Source organism: Elgaria multicarinata, chromosome 13 (assembly GCF_023053635.1).
Source record: "Elgaria multicarinata webbii isolate HBS135686 ecotype San Diego chromosome 13, rElgMul1.1.pri, whole genome shotgun sequence".
NCBI classification, from domain to species: Eukaryota; Metazoa; Chordata; class Lepidosauria; order Squamata; family Anguidae; genus Elgaria; species Elgaria multicarinata.
Window position 1 is genome coordinate 6,832,534 of NC_086183.1, and position 18,190 is coordinate 6,850,723.

Here is an 18,190-nt window from a genome sequence, read left to right on the forward strand (position 1 = left end):
TGACGGGCCCAAAGTCACCCAGTGAGCTTCTGTGGCTGAGTGGGGACTAGAACCCGGATCTCCCAGCTCCCAGTCCAACACTCTAGCCACTACACCACACTGGCTCTCAGTGTGGGATGGCAGAGGGCAGAATTACACATCAGTAATGTGTAAGATCATGTGGCAAACTGGGAGGGGGCATTTTTAGAGGAAATGCAACTGGGGTGTGTGCTTAACCTTTCCCTATTTGCTCCTTTCCCTCTGCAAACTCCCCTGGCGGTTTGGTTGCCCCACCCCCACCCAAATTCGGTCTTCTCCCCACTCCACAAGGCATCTGAGACTGAAAATAACCCCAGCTATGGGACAGGTGGTTAAGACCCCCTCCCGCCTGCCATGTTTTGCCTGAAAACTCCACCTTCTTCCGAATTATCACGTTTTCTCTGCAAACTGAGGCTTGAGACCCAGGCCTGCTGAAGCAATATGTACTCTGCCCTCGGATTGAGTTATAGTGGCCTGCCACCTGGTCAGTTCATTAGGTGAGGCAGGATTCGAGCTGGGGACACCTCAAAGGGAAAGGTGTCCCCAGCGTGGCAGTCCAGAGCCTGAGCTGGGAATGAGTCAAGCGGAGCTAGCTTTCCTCCTTCAAAGCTCTGTGTGCTTCCCCCGGAGGCAGGGCTGTCCGATTACAATGACAGGTGTCCTCAGCCAGGTGTGAAAAGATACACTTGCAGAGTTAATCTGCAGGAAGTCTCTGTGCACTGGCATGTTTAACAGGGCATGTAGCCTCTCAGAGCACACCAGATGAGGTGGAACTACTGCTGGGATACATGACCTTATGGGAAGAGGGAATGAACCCCTAAACCGTCTTTTCCCCCTGGGGGGGAACCACTGGTATCCATCTAGAATCAGTTGGCTTGAGAAGGAATCAGGAAATTAGTTTCCACAACTTGCCTCTAGTTTTTTGTAAACCACCCAGAGAGCTTCGGCTATGGGGCGGTATATAAATGTAACAAATAAAATAAAATAAATAAATAAATAGTTTCATGCAAGTCGAATCAAGAAAATCAAAGCATTGTTTCCAAGATTCAGGAAGCAACTTCCCGGCTTTGCTTGTAATATGATTGCAGCCACACCCGCAATCAGTGTTTAACTTTGTGAACCATGTTTCAGGAAGGATGTTGGATCACTGGAAGATGACCTAACCAACAAGGATGATCAGGGGTCTGGAAACAATGCCCTATGAGGAGAGACTGAAAGAACTGGGCATGTTTAGCCTGGAGAAGAGGAGATTGAGGGGAGACATGAGAGCACTCTTCAAATACTTGAAATTTGTCACACAGAGGAGGGCCAGGATCTCTTCTCAATCCTCCCAGAGTGCAGGACACGGAATAATGGGCTCAAGTTACTTCCTGACTGTTAGAGCAGTACGACAATGGAACCAGTTACCTAGGGAGGTTGTGGTCTATCCCACACTAGAGGCATTCAAGAGGCAGCTGGACAACCATCTGTCAGGGATGCTTTAAGGTTGATTCTTGCATTGAGCAGAGGGTTGGACTTGATGGCCTTAGAGGCCCCTTCCAACTCTACTATTCTATGATTCTATCTGGATTCTAGAGGGCCATGTTGGCCTTCAATGCATATATTATCTCACTTCAACAAAAAACATCCCATAATGCTGTGCTTATCTAATGCTATGTAACCTTGAGGACTAGCAGCTTAAAGTGCAAACTGACCCCCTTGAAGAGCATTGTGCTTGAGGTAACCTGAGGCAGGAGGAGAGTCTTGTACATGATGTTTGATTTGCTATTTATTTTTCACACAAGCCAAAGACCACTTGATGCTGCAGCCATTTAGAGTTTAGCCTGCACATGTGAACCTACGTAATTTACTGTGCATGTCCTGTCAAAGCACATTTTTTACTATTCTGGACAAATTAACCAGCTACTGCCTAATTCAGCATTCACAAAAAAAGTGGGGATACCTTTTTCTTTTCTTTTTAAAGTTTGTGATTAGATCTACAGCAATGCAAGGGGTAGTGCTTATTTCTGATGAATTATTCTGAAGTAAAAGGATGCTTTATATTTAACATGAGTGGGAGTGAAGAAAAGCCGAATGAGGGATGGGTGGTTGTCAGCAAACCTCACATCCAGGCAGGAGAGGTACAAAATGACCCTTGAGTTGAGGCAGTATTCTGCCGTTTTAATATGTTAGCCAATATCCTTTAAATGCCTTAATATCCATCCTGCCTTGGCTCTCATTTTCACTGAGGTAAAAAAGTATCGGGCATAACATAACATAACATAACATAACATAACATAACATAACATGTACATTGATGGTGCTATATAAATAATAATAATAATAATAATAACAACAACAACAAAGCAGAAAAAGCTACGAGAAGAACCAAAGGCTAGAAATCAAAGTGATCCACCAGGCCGTGGGGAGAAGGGGACCATTTTCAGCACAAGGACTGCATTTTCTCATGGCTAACTTTCCATGAGCCGCATTCCAACAGTGAGTGGGGCCACGGCACACACGCACACACACTGATCAGACAACATGCTAAGCCATGGTGGTTAAGCATTTTGAGCTAAACGTTATGGCTTAGCGTGTTGCGTGAATCTTGATGTAGTGTGTCACATGAACTATTCCTAACCATAGAGGCTACATAACCATGGCTTAAACACAGTCACTAAGCCTTGGCTGCAAAAGGGTTTGCAGCCTAACCATCGCTTAGCGTGTTGTCTGAACAGGCCACACACATTCAAAGGCTCATCTAGGGTAGAATTCCTCCCGTCTGCAACAAACCTCCACTTTCCACTCCCAGTCATCCACATGCCGTTCAGAAACAGGATCACAGAATCATAGAATAGTAGAGTTCTAAGGGGTCTATAAGGCCATCAAGTCCAACCCCCCCCCCCCGGCTCAGTGCAGGAATCCACCTTAAAGCACACCTTACAGATGGTTGTCCAGCTGCCTCTTGAAGTGTAGGAGAGCCCACAACCTCTCTAGGTAACTGGTTCCATTGTCATACGGCTCTAACAGTCAGAAAGTTTTTCCTGATGTCCAGCCGGAATCCGGCTTCCTGTAACTGGAGCCCGTTATTCCGTGTCCTGCACTCTGGGAGGATCGAGAAGAGATCCTGGCCCTCCTCTGTGTGACAACCTTTTAAGTATTTGAAGAGTGCTCTCATGTCTCCCCTCAATCTTCTCTTCTCCAGGCTAAACCTGCCCAGTTCTTTCAGTCTCTCTCCATAGGGCTTTGTTTCCAGACCACTGATCATCCTGGATGCCCTCCTCTGAACACGCTCCAGCTTGTCTGCATCCTTCTTGAAGTGTGGTGCCCAGGATATAGATTGTTATAAAGTCCATAAGTTGGTTTTTTTTTTAAAAAAAGCAAAGAAATCAATACTTGAGATAGTTCAAAAGCAGAAACCAGCAATGAAGTTTAACCATCAAATATATTTCTTTTGTGCTACAAAGTTTCAAGATCTGTCAGAACCAGGGCACAAATCAAAACAGCAAGTCAAATGGCATCAACATTTTTTTCACCCTTCGCAAAGCAGTGCAAAATGTTTGATCACCCAAGATGGAAAAGAGTTGGCCCATATGAAAAAGGACGCTTCTTTACAGTACATGGATTTTAAATACTATAATCCGTATTTCTCATCATTAAAACTGACACGGATGAACCTAGGAAGAAGTCTAAAAGAGCGTTTGGCCTTATCAACACCAGCTACTACTTTGTTCTCTGTCAAATATATAAAACAACATTTGTCACTTCAAACCCCTCAAGGACTGCAACGCACAACAGTGCGTAGTTTCTGAGCGCAAGGAACAATTCTTCTCCCTCACTGACTGGCGACTGTGTGTAAGGCAGGAGCCAGGACATCAGATTACTTCAAAAATAAGGTGCATTCAAGCCAAACATTATCTGGCAAGCCTGAATGAGTAAGAACATAAGAGGAGCCATGCTGGATCAGACTGAAGGTCTATCCAGTCCAGCATTCAGTCCCCAACATGGAAAACCAGATACCCATGGGAAACCCACAAGTAGGACATGAATGCAGCAGCAGCAGCAGCCTGCAGTGCTCGTGTTCCCCAGCAACTCATGTACGCAGGCATTCAGCCCCCTGATACTGGAGGAAATAGACAGCCATCATGGTTAGTAGCCACTGACAGCCTCGTCCTCCATGAATTTGTCCAATCCCCTTTTTAAGCCAAGTTGGAAGCCATCACTCCATCTGTCCAAGGAATTCCATTTGCTTGTCCTATACGGCAGGGAGGAAACAGAGGAGTCACCTGCATAGAAGAACTCAATGAACAGAAGAACTGCCACACTGGATCAGGCCAAGCTCCATCTCGTCCTGTCTCTGACAGCAGGCAGCCAGGTGCCCCTAAAACTCACAAACAGGACATAGAAACAACGGCCTTTCCCAGCTTCTTCTTCCTTCTTATCACAGATAACATGTAGAGAGGAACATAGGAAACTGTCTTTTACCAGAGTCAGAGCACTCATCCACCCAGCTCTGTGTTGTCTGGGTGAACCAGCAGTGGCTCTCCAGGAACTCAGGTTGGGGTCTTTCCCAGCCCTACCTGGAGATGCCAGGAATTCAACCGGGACCTTCAGTATTCGAAAGCATGCGCTCTACTTTTCCCACCATAGCCCTTCACTCTGCCATCATGGCTATTAGCTGTTTATTGGACAGGCCCAAGCTCAATGGTAGAGCCCAGGTTCAATCCCCGGCATCTCCAGGTAAGGCTGGGGGGGAAACCCTGCCTGAAACCTGCCAGTCAGTGTCACCAATACTGCGCTAGATGGACCAAAGATCTGACTCAGTGTAGGGCTGCTTCCCAAGTTTGCAGCGGCATCTTTTTCTCCATGAAATTTGTCCAATTAGCCACCAAACCTAGGCACCATTGCCACATCTCAAGATCTATTTGCCGTGTGGAAAACATACCTCCTTTTGTCTGTGCTGAACCAACATCCACAACTCAGATGCCTCCAAGATGGGCTGTTGGGGGAGGGGGGACAGCTCTCCCCTAGGCCCCCTCCCCATTTCAATTCCAAGACAAATGCACAAGAAAAGGACGTTTCCGGCTGAGAGCACCTCTCTGCAAGCAAGCGTTCAAGAGAGCTATGGGTGGAAGGAAGGCAGGAGGGCAGAATGCAGTTACGGAAAGAAAAGTGGTTTTTAAGAACAAGAGAACCCTAAGGGAATCCTGTTCAAAACTCAATTGTGGATGGAGTGTGTGTGTGTGTGTGTTAGAGAGAGCGAGAGAGAGAGAGAGAGAGAGAGAGAGAGAGCATGCACAAACACATACACATACCCTGGAAATATATCAAGAAAGGGACAAGGGCCCAACATGGAAGAGGGCAGGAGCCATTCCGTACCTGTGCCTTGGCACAGCAGGATGGCAGACTTCAGCTCTGGGGCAGGAGCCAGGCATTGGCTTACTCTTTGGTTGAAATATACATGAAGGAAAGACAGTCAGGGAACCTGAGATGCCCTGCCAGGCCTGTCACTCCCAATCACACATTCTCCGTCATAGCGCTGCTGTATCTGAGCCAAAACAACATGGAGAGACCAAGGAACCCAGCATCGGGGCACCAGCTACTTCTTTGCTTGCCTCCCTCCCAAAGAGAAGATTGGGGCAGCTTCAGGAGAGCACCCCCAAAAGGGAAAGCAAGGCTCACACGCAAAGAGGGAGAAATATTTGGGTTGTAGGTGGGGAAGGATAACAGACAAATCTACAACAGAATTGAATGAGTTCAGATTTTTATGAATCGGACTGGCGAATTCTGCAGCAGACCCACTTTCCCCCAGTTGGGTGGATTCCACTGGCTTGAGAACCATTTTTCTAACTTTCTGGAATTATGCGCAAATTTAGTAATAGAAAAATACACATATATAAAGGAACCAACCAAAATTTGGGGGGATTTGTGGAATTGGGGGGGATTTGTGGAATTGGGGGGGGGGAATTGCACATTTTTGCATGCGCAAATTTGTGCAAGTGCGAATTCACGCAAATTCAGAAAGTGCACTATTGAGCAAACGATGGAACAAAAAACGCCCAACAATCTGCAAGATGCAGACCGAATGGATTTTACACAATCCGTACAACCCTAATTGTAATCAATATTTTCCTGCTCCCTGGGACACTGCTAGGTGCACAGATTCCGCCACAGCCCGTGGCTCTGCATCTGGAGGAGATCGTCCCAACAGGAAAGGAATGTCCTGCTTCAAAAACAATGGAAAGCTCAAAATGTATCACCTGCTTGAGAAACAGCGAGCTGAAGAGTGCAAGTGCAGAGCTTTGAATTGCTCGCTCAATTGGGTGGGGGGGAGGTGGAATAAAAAATTAAAAAGGCAGCCATCTAACGCTGTGTCAGAGGCCAGCAATCCCGGGTTTGGGGTGACTCAGCCTTCTCTGCAACAGGGACAGAGGAGTGGGAGGGGTTTGTCCACGTGCTTGGTATTGCTCCATTGCACACCAGGGGCCACAAAGCCACGCCTGGCCACGCCAGTTCTGGCAGAGCTGCTGGGCGGAGCTCACAAACCACATGCAAACACTTCGCGTTCAAATGCCACCGCCTCTGTGTGTTGCCTGGTTGTTTCTCTTCCAGCAGTAGAATGGGAGTGGGGATAGGGTGGAGGCTGCAGTGACCCCCCCCTGCCCCCTGCCCCCGGTGATATTCCAAGCCCCTTCTCCTTTCATTTTTATCTGACCCACAACAGTTGTTTTAAATAGATATTGTATCTAACCTTTTTATGCTTTCTATGGTTTTAAATTTTGTATATTGGTTTTTAACGTTTAGTGTTTTAATCTCTGTAAACCACCCAGAGAGCTTCGGCTATGGGGCGGTATATAAATGTAATAAATAATAATAATGACGACAACTTAAAAGGCAGGAAGGTGCTTTATACTCAGACCATTTTGTCCATCTGGTCCACAGTTGTTTACTCCAAGAGGAGACTACAATTGCCATAATCCCTGCTCTATTCCACTCCCAACAATCTATTCAATGAATTTTTTGAAATTTAGCACTTAAGGGGTTGATTCTGTGTACATCGATTTGCAAAGGAACAACGGGACTGTGATCTCTGCAGACACACATTCGCAGTTTTCAGAAGTGTAAAACCAAGCAGCTGTGATAATATCTTCTAGATAGAAAAATTGCCCAATAATCTTACAGAAACCGCTGGAAGAGCACGACACGGTGAATGGATGAATGGAGTTCATTTACCAAAAAATTTAAACACTGCATGAATGTACAGCCTCATGCTACATAATAAAAAACTAGTCCTTATTTCATGATGAATAACCTTTGGACTATAATTTATCTTAAACAGAAAACTATCTTTAGATAGATTTTCCTCAAAAAGCATTTTATTTTTAAAAAATCAAATTTAAATCAAAAAATCAGATTTAAATTTTTAAAAATCTGATTTTTTAATTATTATTTTTTTAAAAAAAACCATTGATTTTTATCCACCCTGTAAATAAATAAATAATTTGACTGTGGTCTTGAGCCAGATCCCATCGGGAAGCACAAGTTGGGTTAGCTCTTTTGGGGGATGGCGTGGCAATTGGGATGGACAGTGGCCATACCTGGGCCCCTACAGTGATGCCCACCTGTCTCCCTAGGCAAAGGCAAACTGCTCTCCCTCAGGCCACTGGAGTCATTTCTGGGAACGGCCTGCAGGCAGCCTGCTCTCCTGGAGACCTCATGAGGAGAACCCTAGAAAGATAATCTAATAATGAAAGTGCTTTACACCTTGGATGTTTCACTCATACTTCAGGTAGTGGTGGGGGAACAGCTAGAGAGAAATTACTCAGAGCTCAGTTTTGACAGCAAGAGATGCAGCTTGTCTTTGAGGCTGAGGCTGAAGAAGGGATTTGATCCCTGGTTCGGCCCGCTATCTATTGATCAGTTCCTGAAGCAGGCACGTGTCTGTTTGAGGGAACCAGCTGGGAGACGTCAACAGGCGGCAAACCTGCAATTAGTGGGAGACGCCGGACGGCAGACAGAGGAGAGCTGAGACAGACCAGAGGTTCTGCCTAGTGCAGAGGCTGCCTGGCTACTTTGAGACAGGGTGGCCATGTGACCTATTTTACAGTGGACAGTCCTCACTTTGAAGACATCCTCTGTTTGAAGGGCTGTCCTGTTTACAGATAAAGAACTATAGGTTCCGCCTAGTGCAGAGGCTGCCTGGCTACTTTGAGACAGGGTGGCCATGTGACCTATTTTACAGAGGACAGTCCTCACTTTGAAGGCATCCTCTGTTTGAAGGGCTGTCCTGTTTACAGATAAAGAACCATAAAAAGAGAGATCTGCAGAGGCCTTAAAGTTACCCATCCACAGGTAGCATCCGGACAGGAGACTGAGCAAGCACACAGGTCACAGGGTTGTCCACTAGAGAGACATGTATTGGATTCTGTAGAGGCTGGTGGCTCCAAAGTCAGTGGGGTGGTGAATCCATTCCAGGTTTATCCAAGGAGTGAAGCACCTTAGAACAAAGCACCTTGGGTAGCTGTTTTAGAGTTCTGACTGAAACCGGAGCGGATTCGCCGTCCCACTGATATCGGAGCCACCCGGCCACGACTGATTGCATTGCTATTTAAATTATAGAAATTATTTCTAAGTTTGCAGCTATACAGCTATATATTCACATATGCAAACTTGTGTCCACTTTTGCCCTCATTTTTGGTGCAGCCGCTAACCCAGCTTTGCCTCCACCGCCAACCCCACCTCCTGTGTAACTTTCCCCCATTTTGTCACATTTGTTCTTTGTATTTTTAGCTTATCCCTCAAAGTAGGGAGGCCACATCTGCATTGCCAAAGAAGGGGGAACTCATGCGCTCCAACTCGCCTCATTCACCAAGCATGGTCCACTTTTTCTGGTCTCTCCCTCTTGGCAAACCCTCTCCACTATTTTTTGGGCCACCCGTGGACTCTTTTTCAATTATTGCTAGTATGAAATGCTAAAGCTGTTATACTTCCAGGTTCATGCTTTACCCCTTTGCTTTCTACGCATGCGCAGGAACGCTAAAAGGCGCTACGCAATGCATAGCCAGCCATTTCCTGCACTGTAGTTGCGGAGATGTGCTTTGACTTCTTGTCATACGTCCCCATTTCCACACCAGGGGATATGAGTGTGGCTTCGTACGTACTACTCCTTGTAAACACTCCACAAGACAACTCCAACTGTACCATAGTGGCAAGTGCCACATGGCATGTGTATCCTCGTGCGCACACACACAATATTCAGGCCCAGAATGTGCCGATGCAAAGGTCACCCACCCCACAGCTTGGAATGCCAAACGCTGGTGCAACTGGCTCAGAGGTCCCCCCAAGGGCATAGCAGTCCTCACAGGGCACTTGACAGAGAATCAAATTAGCACAAGGGAGCCTCCGGTCACACGGCTTCCCTTAGTTGCGTTCCTCAGAACTACTTCCCCAGCTGCCTTCATTGACTGGTCTCCATATTCCAGGCCTTTGCCTGGATATTTCCAAACCTTTTAAACCCCCCAATGCAGTGCAGTCTGGTCCCCAGTAGAGTGAGTGAGGCTTCTACAGTGCCAGCGTGGTTAGAGTGTGGGACTGGGACTAAGGAGATCCGGGTTCTAGTCCCCACTCAGCCATGAAGTTCACTGGGTGACTTTGGGCCAGTCACTGACTCTCAGCCTAATCTACCTCACAGGGTCGTTGTATGAGGATAACATGGAGAGGAGGAGGGCCATGTAAGCCACCTTGGGTTCCATACAAGAGGAAAAAAGATGGGATATAAATGTAATAATAAATAATTATTATAACAAAATAGGATCATAGACTAGTTGAGCTGGAAGGCGCTGAGCAGGTCAAACCCCCTGCTCAGTGCAGGAAAGTTATTCCACTTATTTCTAATACAGACATTTCCTCTGCCCCCCCCCCCTTATAAGCAGAAGCTGATGAATCCACAGGGAGCGTGGAAAACTGATTCCTAACCTTAAAAAAATGCCCCCTCATCTAGACAAGCCCTGTTGGTCTAGATTCTAGGCTCTAGGTGCATACGCCTAATCTGGTTCCGGTGTGTTTACATACTTACTCTCTGCCTCGATTGTGGACTCTCCTCCCTTTATTTCTATGGCCCAGCCCGACCACGCAGCAAGAAGCCCAGGCTTTTTGCTACACCTCCCGAAAAAAAACTTGCAGTGCATTCTGATAAAACACACGCCAGTGCCAAAAATGGCGGTGGTGGGTGATGGTCAGGAAGGCTCAGTAGCCCTCCTCTCCTTGCTGTTTCTTTCCCCTGTGCTTCAAGTCATTGTGATTTGGCAGGAGCCACCAATACCCCCAAAATAAAGAAAACACGCAGGCTGGTCTGAGTTGGCCGCAGCCCAGGCGTGCTGTGAGGGACTCAGGATGCCAGCACCGCTCTCCCTCCTTAACCCACTCTTTCCCGATTCCATGATTTTGAGCAGCTCTCAACCTGGTGCTCTGCAGAGGCATTGGACTACAGCTCCCATCATCCCCCAGCTGTCTGTAGTCCAATGCCTCTGCAGAGCACCAGGTTGGGAAAGGCTGGTCTGGAAGGAACAACCCCCTCTAACTTCCAAGCCATGTTCACATGGTCAGATCCTCCAGTGGATAATTACCTCAAAGTAACAACTTTAGGAGAGTAAAAGATGCTTAAGGGCAGGGCAGGAATCTATCCCCCCCCCCTTTTTAACTGGATCTCCAACCCCACCTTTACACTCAAGTGATTTTTATTTTTTAATCCCACCTCTTTTTTGCTCCTCTCAATCTGTAAAGCAACATCAAGCTTAAAGCCACTTCAGAGGTGGCTACTCTTGAGTAAAGGATGGCAGAATCAGACCTCCAGTAGCGCCCTAAGGAAGTGCAGGAAAGAGTTTGACACCCACCAATAAATGAAGAACAAAGAGAAGTACTTCAAACACTGAGACGTTGAAAATAAATGCCAGGGCTGGCACAGACCTTCATGAAATCCAAAGAACGGCCATCTCTTAAATGACTACAACCCAGGATAAAGACATTCTCACCCACTCACACCCACACCCAAATAAATCCGGGAGTTTTTCAAAGAAAGTTTAAGCCCAACGTCCCACATGACTTTAGCAAACAGGACAGAAAATAAACCACAAATCCAAAGCAAGATCCACAAAGCGAAAATCTTCCGCCCCCACATCTCGGCAAAGGAAGCCAAAATGTGGTCCTCAAATTATGCCCCACTAAACCCCAGTAGACAATGGAGTCAGGATGCTACCCTTGTAGGCAGGCAGAGAATGTGTGTCTGGGAGACAAGTGGTAGAAACAGCGCACACAACTTGCAAGACGGAAGATTAGGGCAAACTTTACTGGCAGAGGAGCAAGGATCCCATCTCCTAACTTCAGGAGAAAACATTCCCTCCCACACACACACACACCCCAAAAAAAAATTGCCAGGAAATTGACCAGGAAACTGGCGGATCAGCCCCTAACCTTTTCCCTCCAAGCGGCAGGGATGCTGGACCTATTGTGGGGCTGGTCCCAACCCCCTTCCCTTCCGACTCCATCGTCCCATGAAACCCCAACTGCAGGCGCAAGAGCGGAACTAGGCCGACAAAGCCTCTTCTCCGAAGGCCACCCCAGCCAGGGCCACCACCATCCTGGACGCCTTTTTCAAACGGCGCTGAGCTTGGGCCCCTGCCTACAACAGCAACTGCCCCCACTGACCCACCAGGAGGTGACCCACCCCCACCAAGGTCAGAAGAAAGGGGCAGGTGGTCTCTCTCTCCCCCCCAGCCCCCCACCCACCCAGAGGGCTCGGTCGCCTCCCCAAAGCAGCTGTCGAAAGATGCCAATCTGGGGTTGGGTTGGGTTGGGGAGAAGAGGGTTATTTATAAAGCCCCCCCCCACATCCCTGGCAGGCCGGACGCCCCCTGCCACTGGGGTGTGGGGCAGCGGAAAGGCGGGGGGGGCTCAGGATCCGGGCCCTTGGCTGGAAGGAAACAGAACCATCGACGTGGCCTCTCCCACCATCCCCCCCAACACACACACAACGCCCCCCCCTCCGCGCCCCAAAAATGCTTCCTTTGCAGCATGGGGGATAAGTTGGACTCCGCATCCATTGCAAACATCCATCCGTCCCTGACTTAGAGCCTGCAAATTCCAGCCACATCCTTCTACTCATGCAAAGAACCGCACACAATGGCCAGGCGATGAGTTCACTGCTTTTTTGCTTTTGGGGGGGGGGGGCGAATAAGGGAATGGCTAACACCCTTCTTTTCTCCCCACTCCCAGATCTGGAGGGAAATGGTATGGATACAAAGTCTGCAGTCTCTCTTCCTCCCTCACCCCCACCCCCTTCAAAGATTTGCAACATCATCATCCTCTTAAAAAAAGGAGTCCTTCGCAAAGAGCAAATATTTACCTCGGCTCTCAGCCGGCTGTTGCTTCATCGCCATCCTGGCCTCTTCCCTCTTCTCCATGGTGGCTTCTTTCTCGGAGGAGGGAGGGTGGGGGTCGCCTTCTTTCCTCTCGATTCGGATTAATTCTCCTCCCTCAGCGATCCTCTAGTTTATTTTATTTATTTAAAAAAAATAAAATCAAAACGAATCGATCTTTTTTTCTTTTTCGAAGAAATCAATCAAGGTTCTTCCGCTTTTCTCATCCCTCCGTGATTGCAGCTTTCATCACAGTTTCCGGAGGTTGGAGACCGGGCCGGGGGGGTGGGGGCAGATTTTTTTAAAAAAAAATCGCTCAAATGGAGAGCAATCTCCCCAGGAAAGGAAAAAAAACAACGATCACAAATACGATATTTCAAAAATAAAAAGCCAACAATAATGAGTAAAATGCCCCCCCTTAAAAAAAAAATCCTTTGTAGTTTCCCCCCAGTGCTGCTAGAATCTGGAAGCCGGGAGGGAGAAAAAACTTTCCAGCAAGGCCAGTTGGAAGCAAAGCAATATGTATATTTTATTTAATTTTAAAAAACCGACAACACCCCTTCCTAGCACGGATTCCCCTCCCTCGGCCAGTTGCGGTAGCAGCTGATATTGCAAAGAGTCTCAACTATTGTACAGTCCCTGCCTGGTCTGGCCTCTGAAGCTGGGAGCTACCATGGCCAGAGGGAGGGGGGGGACGGGGTAGACTTGATGGACACTCACGCTAAGCCGCCATCTAACCAGGTTAGAAAGGAAGATGGGTTAGGTGGGGCAGTCCTTTTGGAAATGGGTCAGGGCTCCTAGACACCGAAGCTGGAAAAAGGAGGGTGGGAAAGTCCGGCTTGGACCTCGCGCGCACCCCCCCCCTGTGGCTTCGGCCTCTTGGTCGCGCCCGGGAACATGTTGAGACTATGTTGGGAAAGTTGGATTCTTTGCCTAGCAGCTGAGAGTGTGACTCATTTAGCAAAAGAAAAAAAGGGGGGGGTTGTATGACCGAGCCTGCGGAGGGGGGGATTTCCAAGCTTGATGTGGGCTTCGCTAGGTGGATGGGGGTGGGTTACCCCATATCCCTGTTTCTACCCATCCTAATACTAAGTATTTTTAGCAGGGATCGGATTGGGGCCAGGGACGTCTTCTCTTTTTTCAGGGTCACCCCCCCCCAATCTCAGGTCTTCAATACGGTCTCCATTTCTCCTGCTCCCTCCATCCCAATCTGTTAACTAAGTAGGGTTGCCAAATGTTATGCACAAAAGGATCTGGCCACTTGAGTCAGGTGCCTCTAAACATGTGCAGAGTGTCTTCCCCATTTTTTAAAAAAAAGACCTAAGAGTACAATGTCTCTGAGAACTGTGCAGAGTGCCTTTTGTTTGGGAAGGAAATCGTCTTTCGTTGCTTTTCCTATGAATTTACAAACACAGAACCTTTGAGCACGTGTGGAGTACTTTCACCCTCAGGTTAGGAAGCGGGCTTTCTAATACAGCCATGCAAAGACGACTTCCTTTAGGGTGGGGTGAGGGACTTTTTTGGGCTCCAGAACAGTCCAGGAGCAAAGGTCAGGGCCCAGAAACAGGCACACACACCCCACAAAAAGGGTAGGGTTTAAAGGGCCATAGGTGATGATATGAAAAGGAGGACAGGGCTCCTGTATCTTTAACAGTTGCATAGAAAAGGGAATTTCAGCAGGTGTCATTTGTATATATGGAAAACCTGGTGAAATTTCCTCTTCATCATAGCAGTTAAAGCTGCAGGAGCTATACTAGAGTGACCAGATTTAAAAGAGGGCAGGGCACCTGCAGTTTTAACTGCTGTGATGAAGAGGAAATTCCCCCAGGTTCCCCATATATACGAATCACACCTGCTGAAATTTCCTTTTCAGTACAACTGTTAAAGATACAGGAGCCCTGTCCTCCTTTTCATATGGTCGCCCTAGGGCCATCCCACACTCTTTCACATACACCTGCATTCTCACACATAGAATCATAGAATAGCAGAGTTGGAAGGGGCCTACAAGGCCATCGAGTCCAACCCCCTGCTCAATGCAGGAATCCACCCTAAAGCATCCCTGACAGATGCTTGTCCAGCTGCCTGTTGAAGGCCTCTAGGGTGGGAGAGCCCACAACCTCCCTAGGTCACTGATCCTGTTGTCGTACTGCTCTAACAGTCAGGAAGTTTTTCCTGATGTCCAGCTGGAATCTGGCTTCCTTCTTTCACACACACACACCAGGGCTGGATTACGGCCATCTGATGCCCTAAGCCCAGCCCCATAATGGTGGCCTCTTGGCCCTTCCATTGCTTAGCCGGCAAGTCATTAAGACTCAATAAGTGCTGAAGGTGAAATAAGACATTAAAAACTCAGTTTTCTTCAAGACCGTCCCCCACGCCGGAACACACAATTATATTACATATAAACTGTTTTTTATTATATTTATTTAACACAAAATAGCAGCAAGTGATATAAGCCATAGGGCAACAGAAAATATATATACAAATTTTCATCACTGTTTTATGCATTTTTTAATAAAACTGTTATAAGGGGGGAAATGCAAAAATTTATTGAAAACAATGTTTAATCTGGAATTCCTTAAAATTAGATGGCTACAGCTATGGTACCAGTACTCTGTGGTGCCCCCCCCACTTCCCTTGGTGCCCCTAAGCATGTGCTAATATTGCTTAAAGGTTAATCCAGGCTGCTATAGACACACACATATGCCCACACTCGCAGCAGCAGCACCACCATGGAAATGCCTCCTCTGTGCAGCAATCAACCTTTTAAAAAGCCACCATGAACACCCAAGAGAGGCTTATAAAACGTTTAATTGCAGCGTAGGGGGTGGTTTTTTTAAAAGGGGGGCGGTCATAGCACTTGGGGAGGATAAGAACTCCTCCCCACTGGCACCACTCACAAATCTCTGTGCACTAATTAGGCTGAGCATGTCCCGAACTCAGACGTAATCGCACCCCTGGAATTGGCAACATTGCTTAACTCATTCATTGATTTCAGTCACGTAGAATCAGATTGTCTTTAGAAATGGATATGAGCCACACAGGAAACAAAAACACGAATCACTTTAATGACTCTGTCTTTCTACTTCTATTTATTTATAGCTTACTCTGCTAGAAGAGTTTAGGGATAGGTCACATCATTATGACTTCCTATATAATGTGCTTTTATGTTGGTTTTAAATTCATTTTCCACATTGATTGCAACGCACAAAAATTGCATCAGTAATTTATAAAAAAATCCTTTCAAAAGGTTTTCCTTGTTTTTAAATACAAATCTGAATCACTAAAGTGATAAAAGAAAGGTGTTTGAAATTAAAAACTGTGTTGATGACTTGTGTTTGTAGCATACTCAAATATTTAAAAATCTGAAGGTGTAAAAATAAGAGTTCAATCCTATAATCACTTACCTGAGAGTAACCTCTGTTGAACTCAGTAACACTTGTTTTATTTATTATTCCATTTATAGCCCACCTTTTTTCCTCCAAGGAACCCAGCCTTTCCCACCTGCCGCCATCTAGATGTGTTGGACTACAATTCCCATAATCCCATTGGCCATACTCACTGGGGCTAATGGGGGTTGTAGTCAAAAAATCTGGAGGGCAACAGGTTGCCTGCCTAACCCTGCATGAAGATAACCTGCCTATACAAGAACAGGTTTACATCCAAATGGCTTCACAGATCAGAGAGTATAATATCAAACTCTAAAATTGGTCAGCAGAGCTGAACAAAGGAGTGGTTGAAGACAGCGAATTAATATCCATATTTCACAGGTGAGGATAGGAGAGGGAGGCTGAGAGATAAGCAATTCGCGTGACAGCAGCTCTGGCCAAGGTAAGAGAGTAGCAGAAGGCCAGAGGGTGATCAAAAATTGCTATTCTTAACTACTTTTCTGATGGACTAAAAAACATCAGAGAGCTACCTAAAAATCTTGATGGAGGCAGCTGGGAATGATGGGAGTTGCAGTCCAACACATCCAGAGGGCACCATCTTGGAGAGAAGGCTGCCCTAGAGAGTTCATGGCAGAAGAGTCCTTCAAACAAGCATCATTCCAAATTCAGATGGTCCAGGTGAGATCTCATCAGCAGGCACTGGGAAGGATCTTTCCCAAACACATCAGCCAAACCAGTTTCCTGCTATCTAAAGCGCTGCTCACCGGAAGTGTGGGTGCCCAGGAATGATTCAGAAAAGAAAACACGACTGGGGCATGGATGAGCTGGCTTGCTCCAGGGCTTTCCTACTTTCTGTAGCTGAAAAAAGTAACACCACGTCACTGCATAGCATGGAACAGATCCATCTCAGTGGCAAACCTCACCTTGCAAGGGTCGTTGGTCAATAGGTGAAGGTGCCAGATGAGACCTTTTAGGGCAGCCTTCCCATATCTAGTGTTGTCCAGATATTGTGGACTTCAGGTTCTATCAGCCCCGGTCATCCTGGCCAATGGTCAGGAATACTGGAAGTTGCAGTCCAAAATGTTAGGAAGGTTGTACAAGGCTAGGGCACATCAGGGCCTAATTCAGCTGTGCCTAGGATTTTCAGCAGTTTTTAATTGGCCCTGCTCCTATGTCTTTCAATGACAGCAATGTGCAACAATTAAGCAGGCGATGCTTTTCCTGGCATGGAGGTAAAGGAATGGTTCACATGTAATGACAACCCAAAGTATGGGTTGAATTGTGGGTTGTGGTTGAATTGTGGGTTGTGGTTATATCCAAACCCTGCACTATGGTTTAACTGTAGGTTGTTAAACATGAGCAACCCAGAAAGAAAACCCATGGTTTGTTGGTGGGTAGTGAACTCTGGGTTATTTGTGGCCAACAACCCATAGTTAAACCATAGTGTAGAGTTTGCATGATTCCACAACAACCCATGATTCAACAACAACCTACACTCAACCCATAGTATGGGTTGTCGTTATATGTGAATAAGGTCAAAGTGATGGGAAATTGTTGCCCGCTCAACCTCTCCATGTTAGCCAGCTGTAAACGGCGCAAGAGCAGTAAAAAAAAGTTGGCAACCCTAACCATGCCTTTAATGGGTTTGGAGTTCTCTTTATACTTAGATTTTTCTGAAATCATCATTTAATTCACCCCATCACTTTGGGGCTGGCAGGGGGCATTCTTAGTTCTTATTAAGTCATCACTTTCTTAGCCCCTGTTCAAACAGCTGTTGCTTCCTACAGGTGTGAAGTTAACCCTTCTCTAATTGGCCCTTGCTCATTCCCAAGGAGCTTTCAACAGCTTTCTGGACACACAAGTATGGCTGCATAAAGATCTTTGTGTAAGGGGGAAGAATTGCCGCATTTTTTAATTGGCTTCTGCTCCTGCGCTTTTGACAGAGGCCTGACATGCCAAAAATTAAACAGCTGAATCTGTGTGCATGTCAGGCTCCTGTTAAAAGCCATGGGAACAGGCCTTTTCTACATGTGATCTGTCTCCACCCAGTCACAGACTGAAGACATCATGGACAAGCATGGGGCTTGTTTATCTGAGCACAGGAACTCATGAAATAAATAGGAAAGTTCTAGATAAGGCATAGGGCTGGTAAATTTGCTGGCTTTTAATTTCTTTAACCTCCCCTCCTTCCAAACAAGAATTCTGTACCATTAAAAAGCTGTGCAAGAGGCAAACATCTCAAAAGTGGAACACCTGGCATTACCCTATATGCACCACCTGTTGAATTTCTGCCTGCCACACAGCACTTAAAGGCCAGAACAGAGGTGGTACTCTGAAAACTGCCCTGCCCTGATCCTGCCGCAAAGCCTTCCCTCCCAGTTCCACATGGAG

At 46.8% G+C, this 18,190-nt stretch overlaps 1 protein-coding gene across 2 annotated transcripts in view; it reads right to left on the reverse strand.

Annotated features, from left to right (window-relative positions):
- MAP7D1 (MAP7 domain containing 1) overlaps positions 1 to 12,691 on the reverse strand; it is a 79,787-nt gene extending 67,096 nt beyond the window's left edge. The window contains exon 1 of one of the 2 annotated variants that reach the window (XM_063139931.1): positions 12,398 to 12,691. In XM_063139931.1, coding sequence (XP_062996001.1) covers positions 12,398 to 12,455 — 58 coding nt within the window. In that variant the 5' untranslated portion in view covers positions 12,456 to 12,691. The remainder of the gene's footprint in view (positions 1 to 12,397) is intronic. The other variant, XM_063139932.1, reaches the window with a different exon arrangement.
- Between the last annotated feature and the right edge of the window lie 5,499 nt (positions 12,692 to 18,190).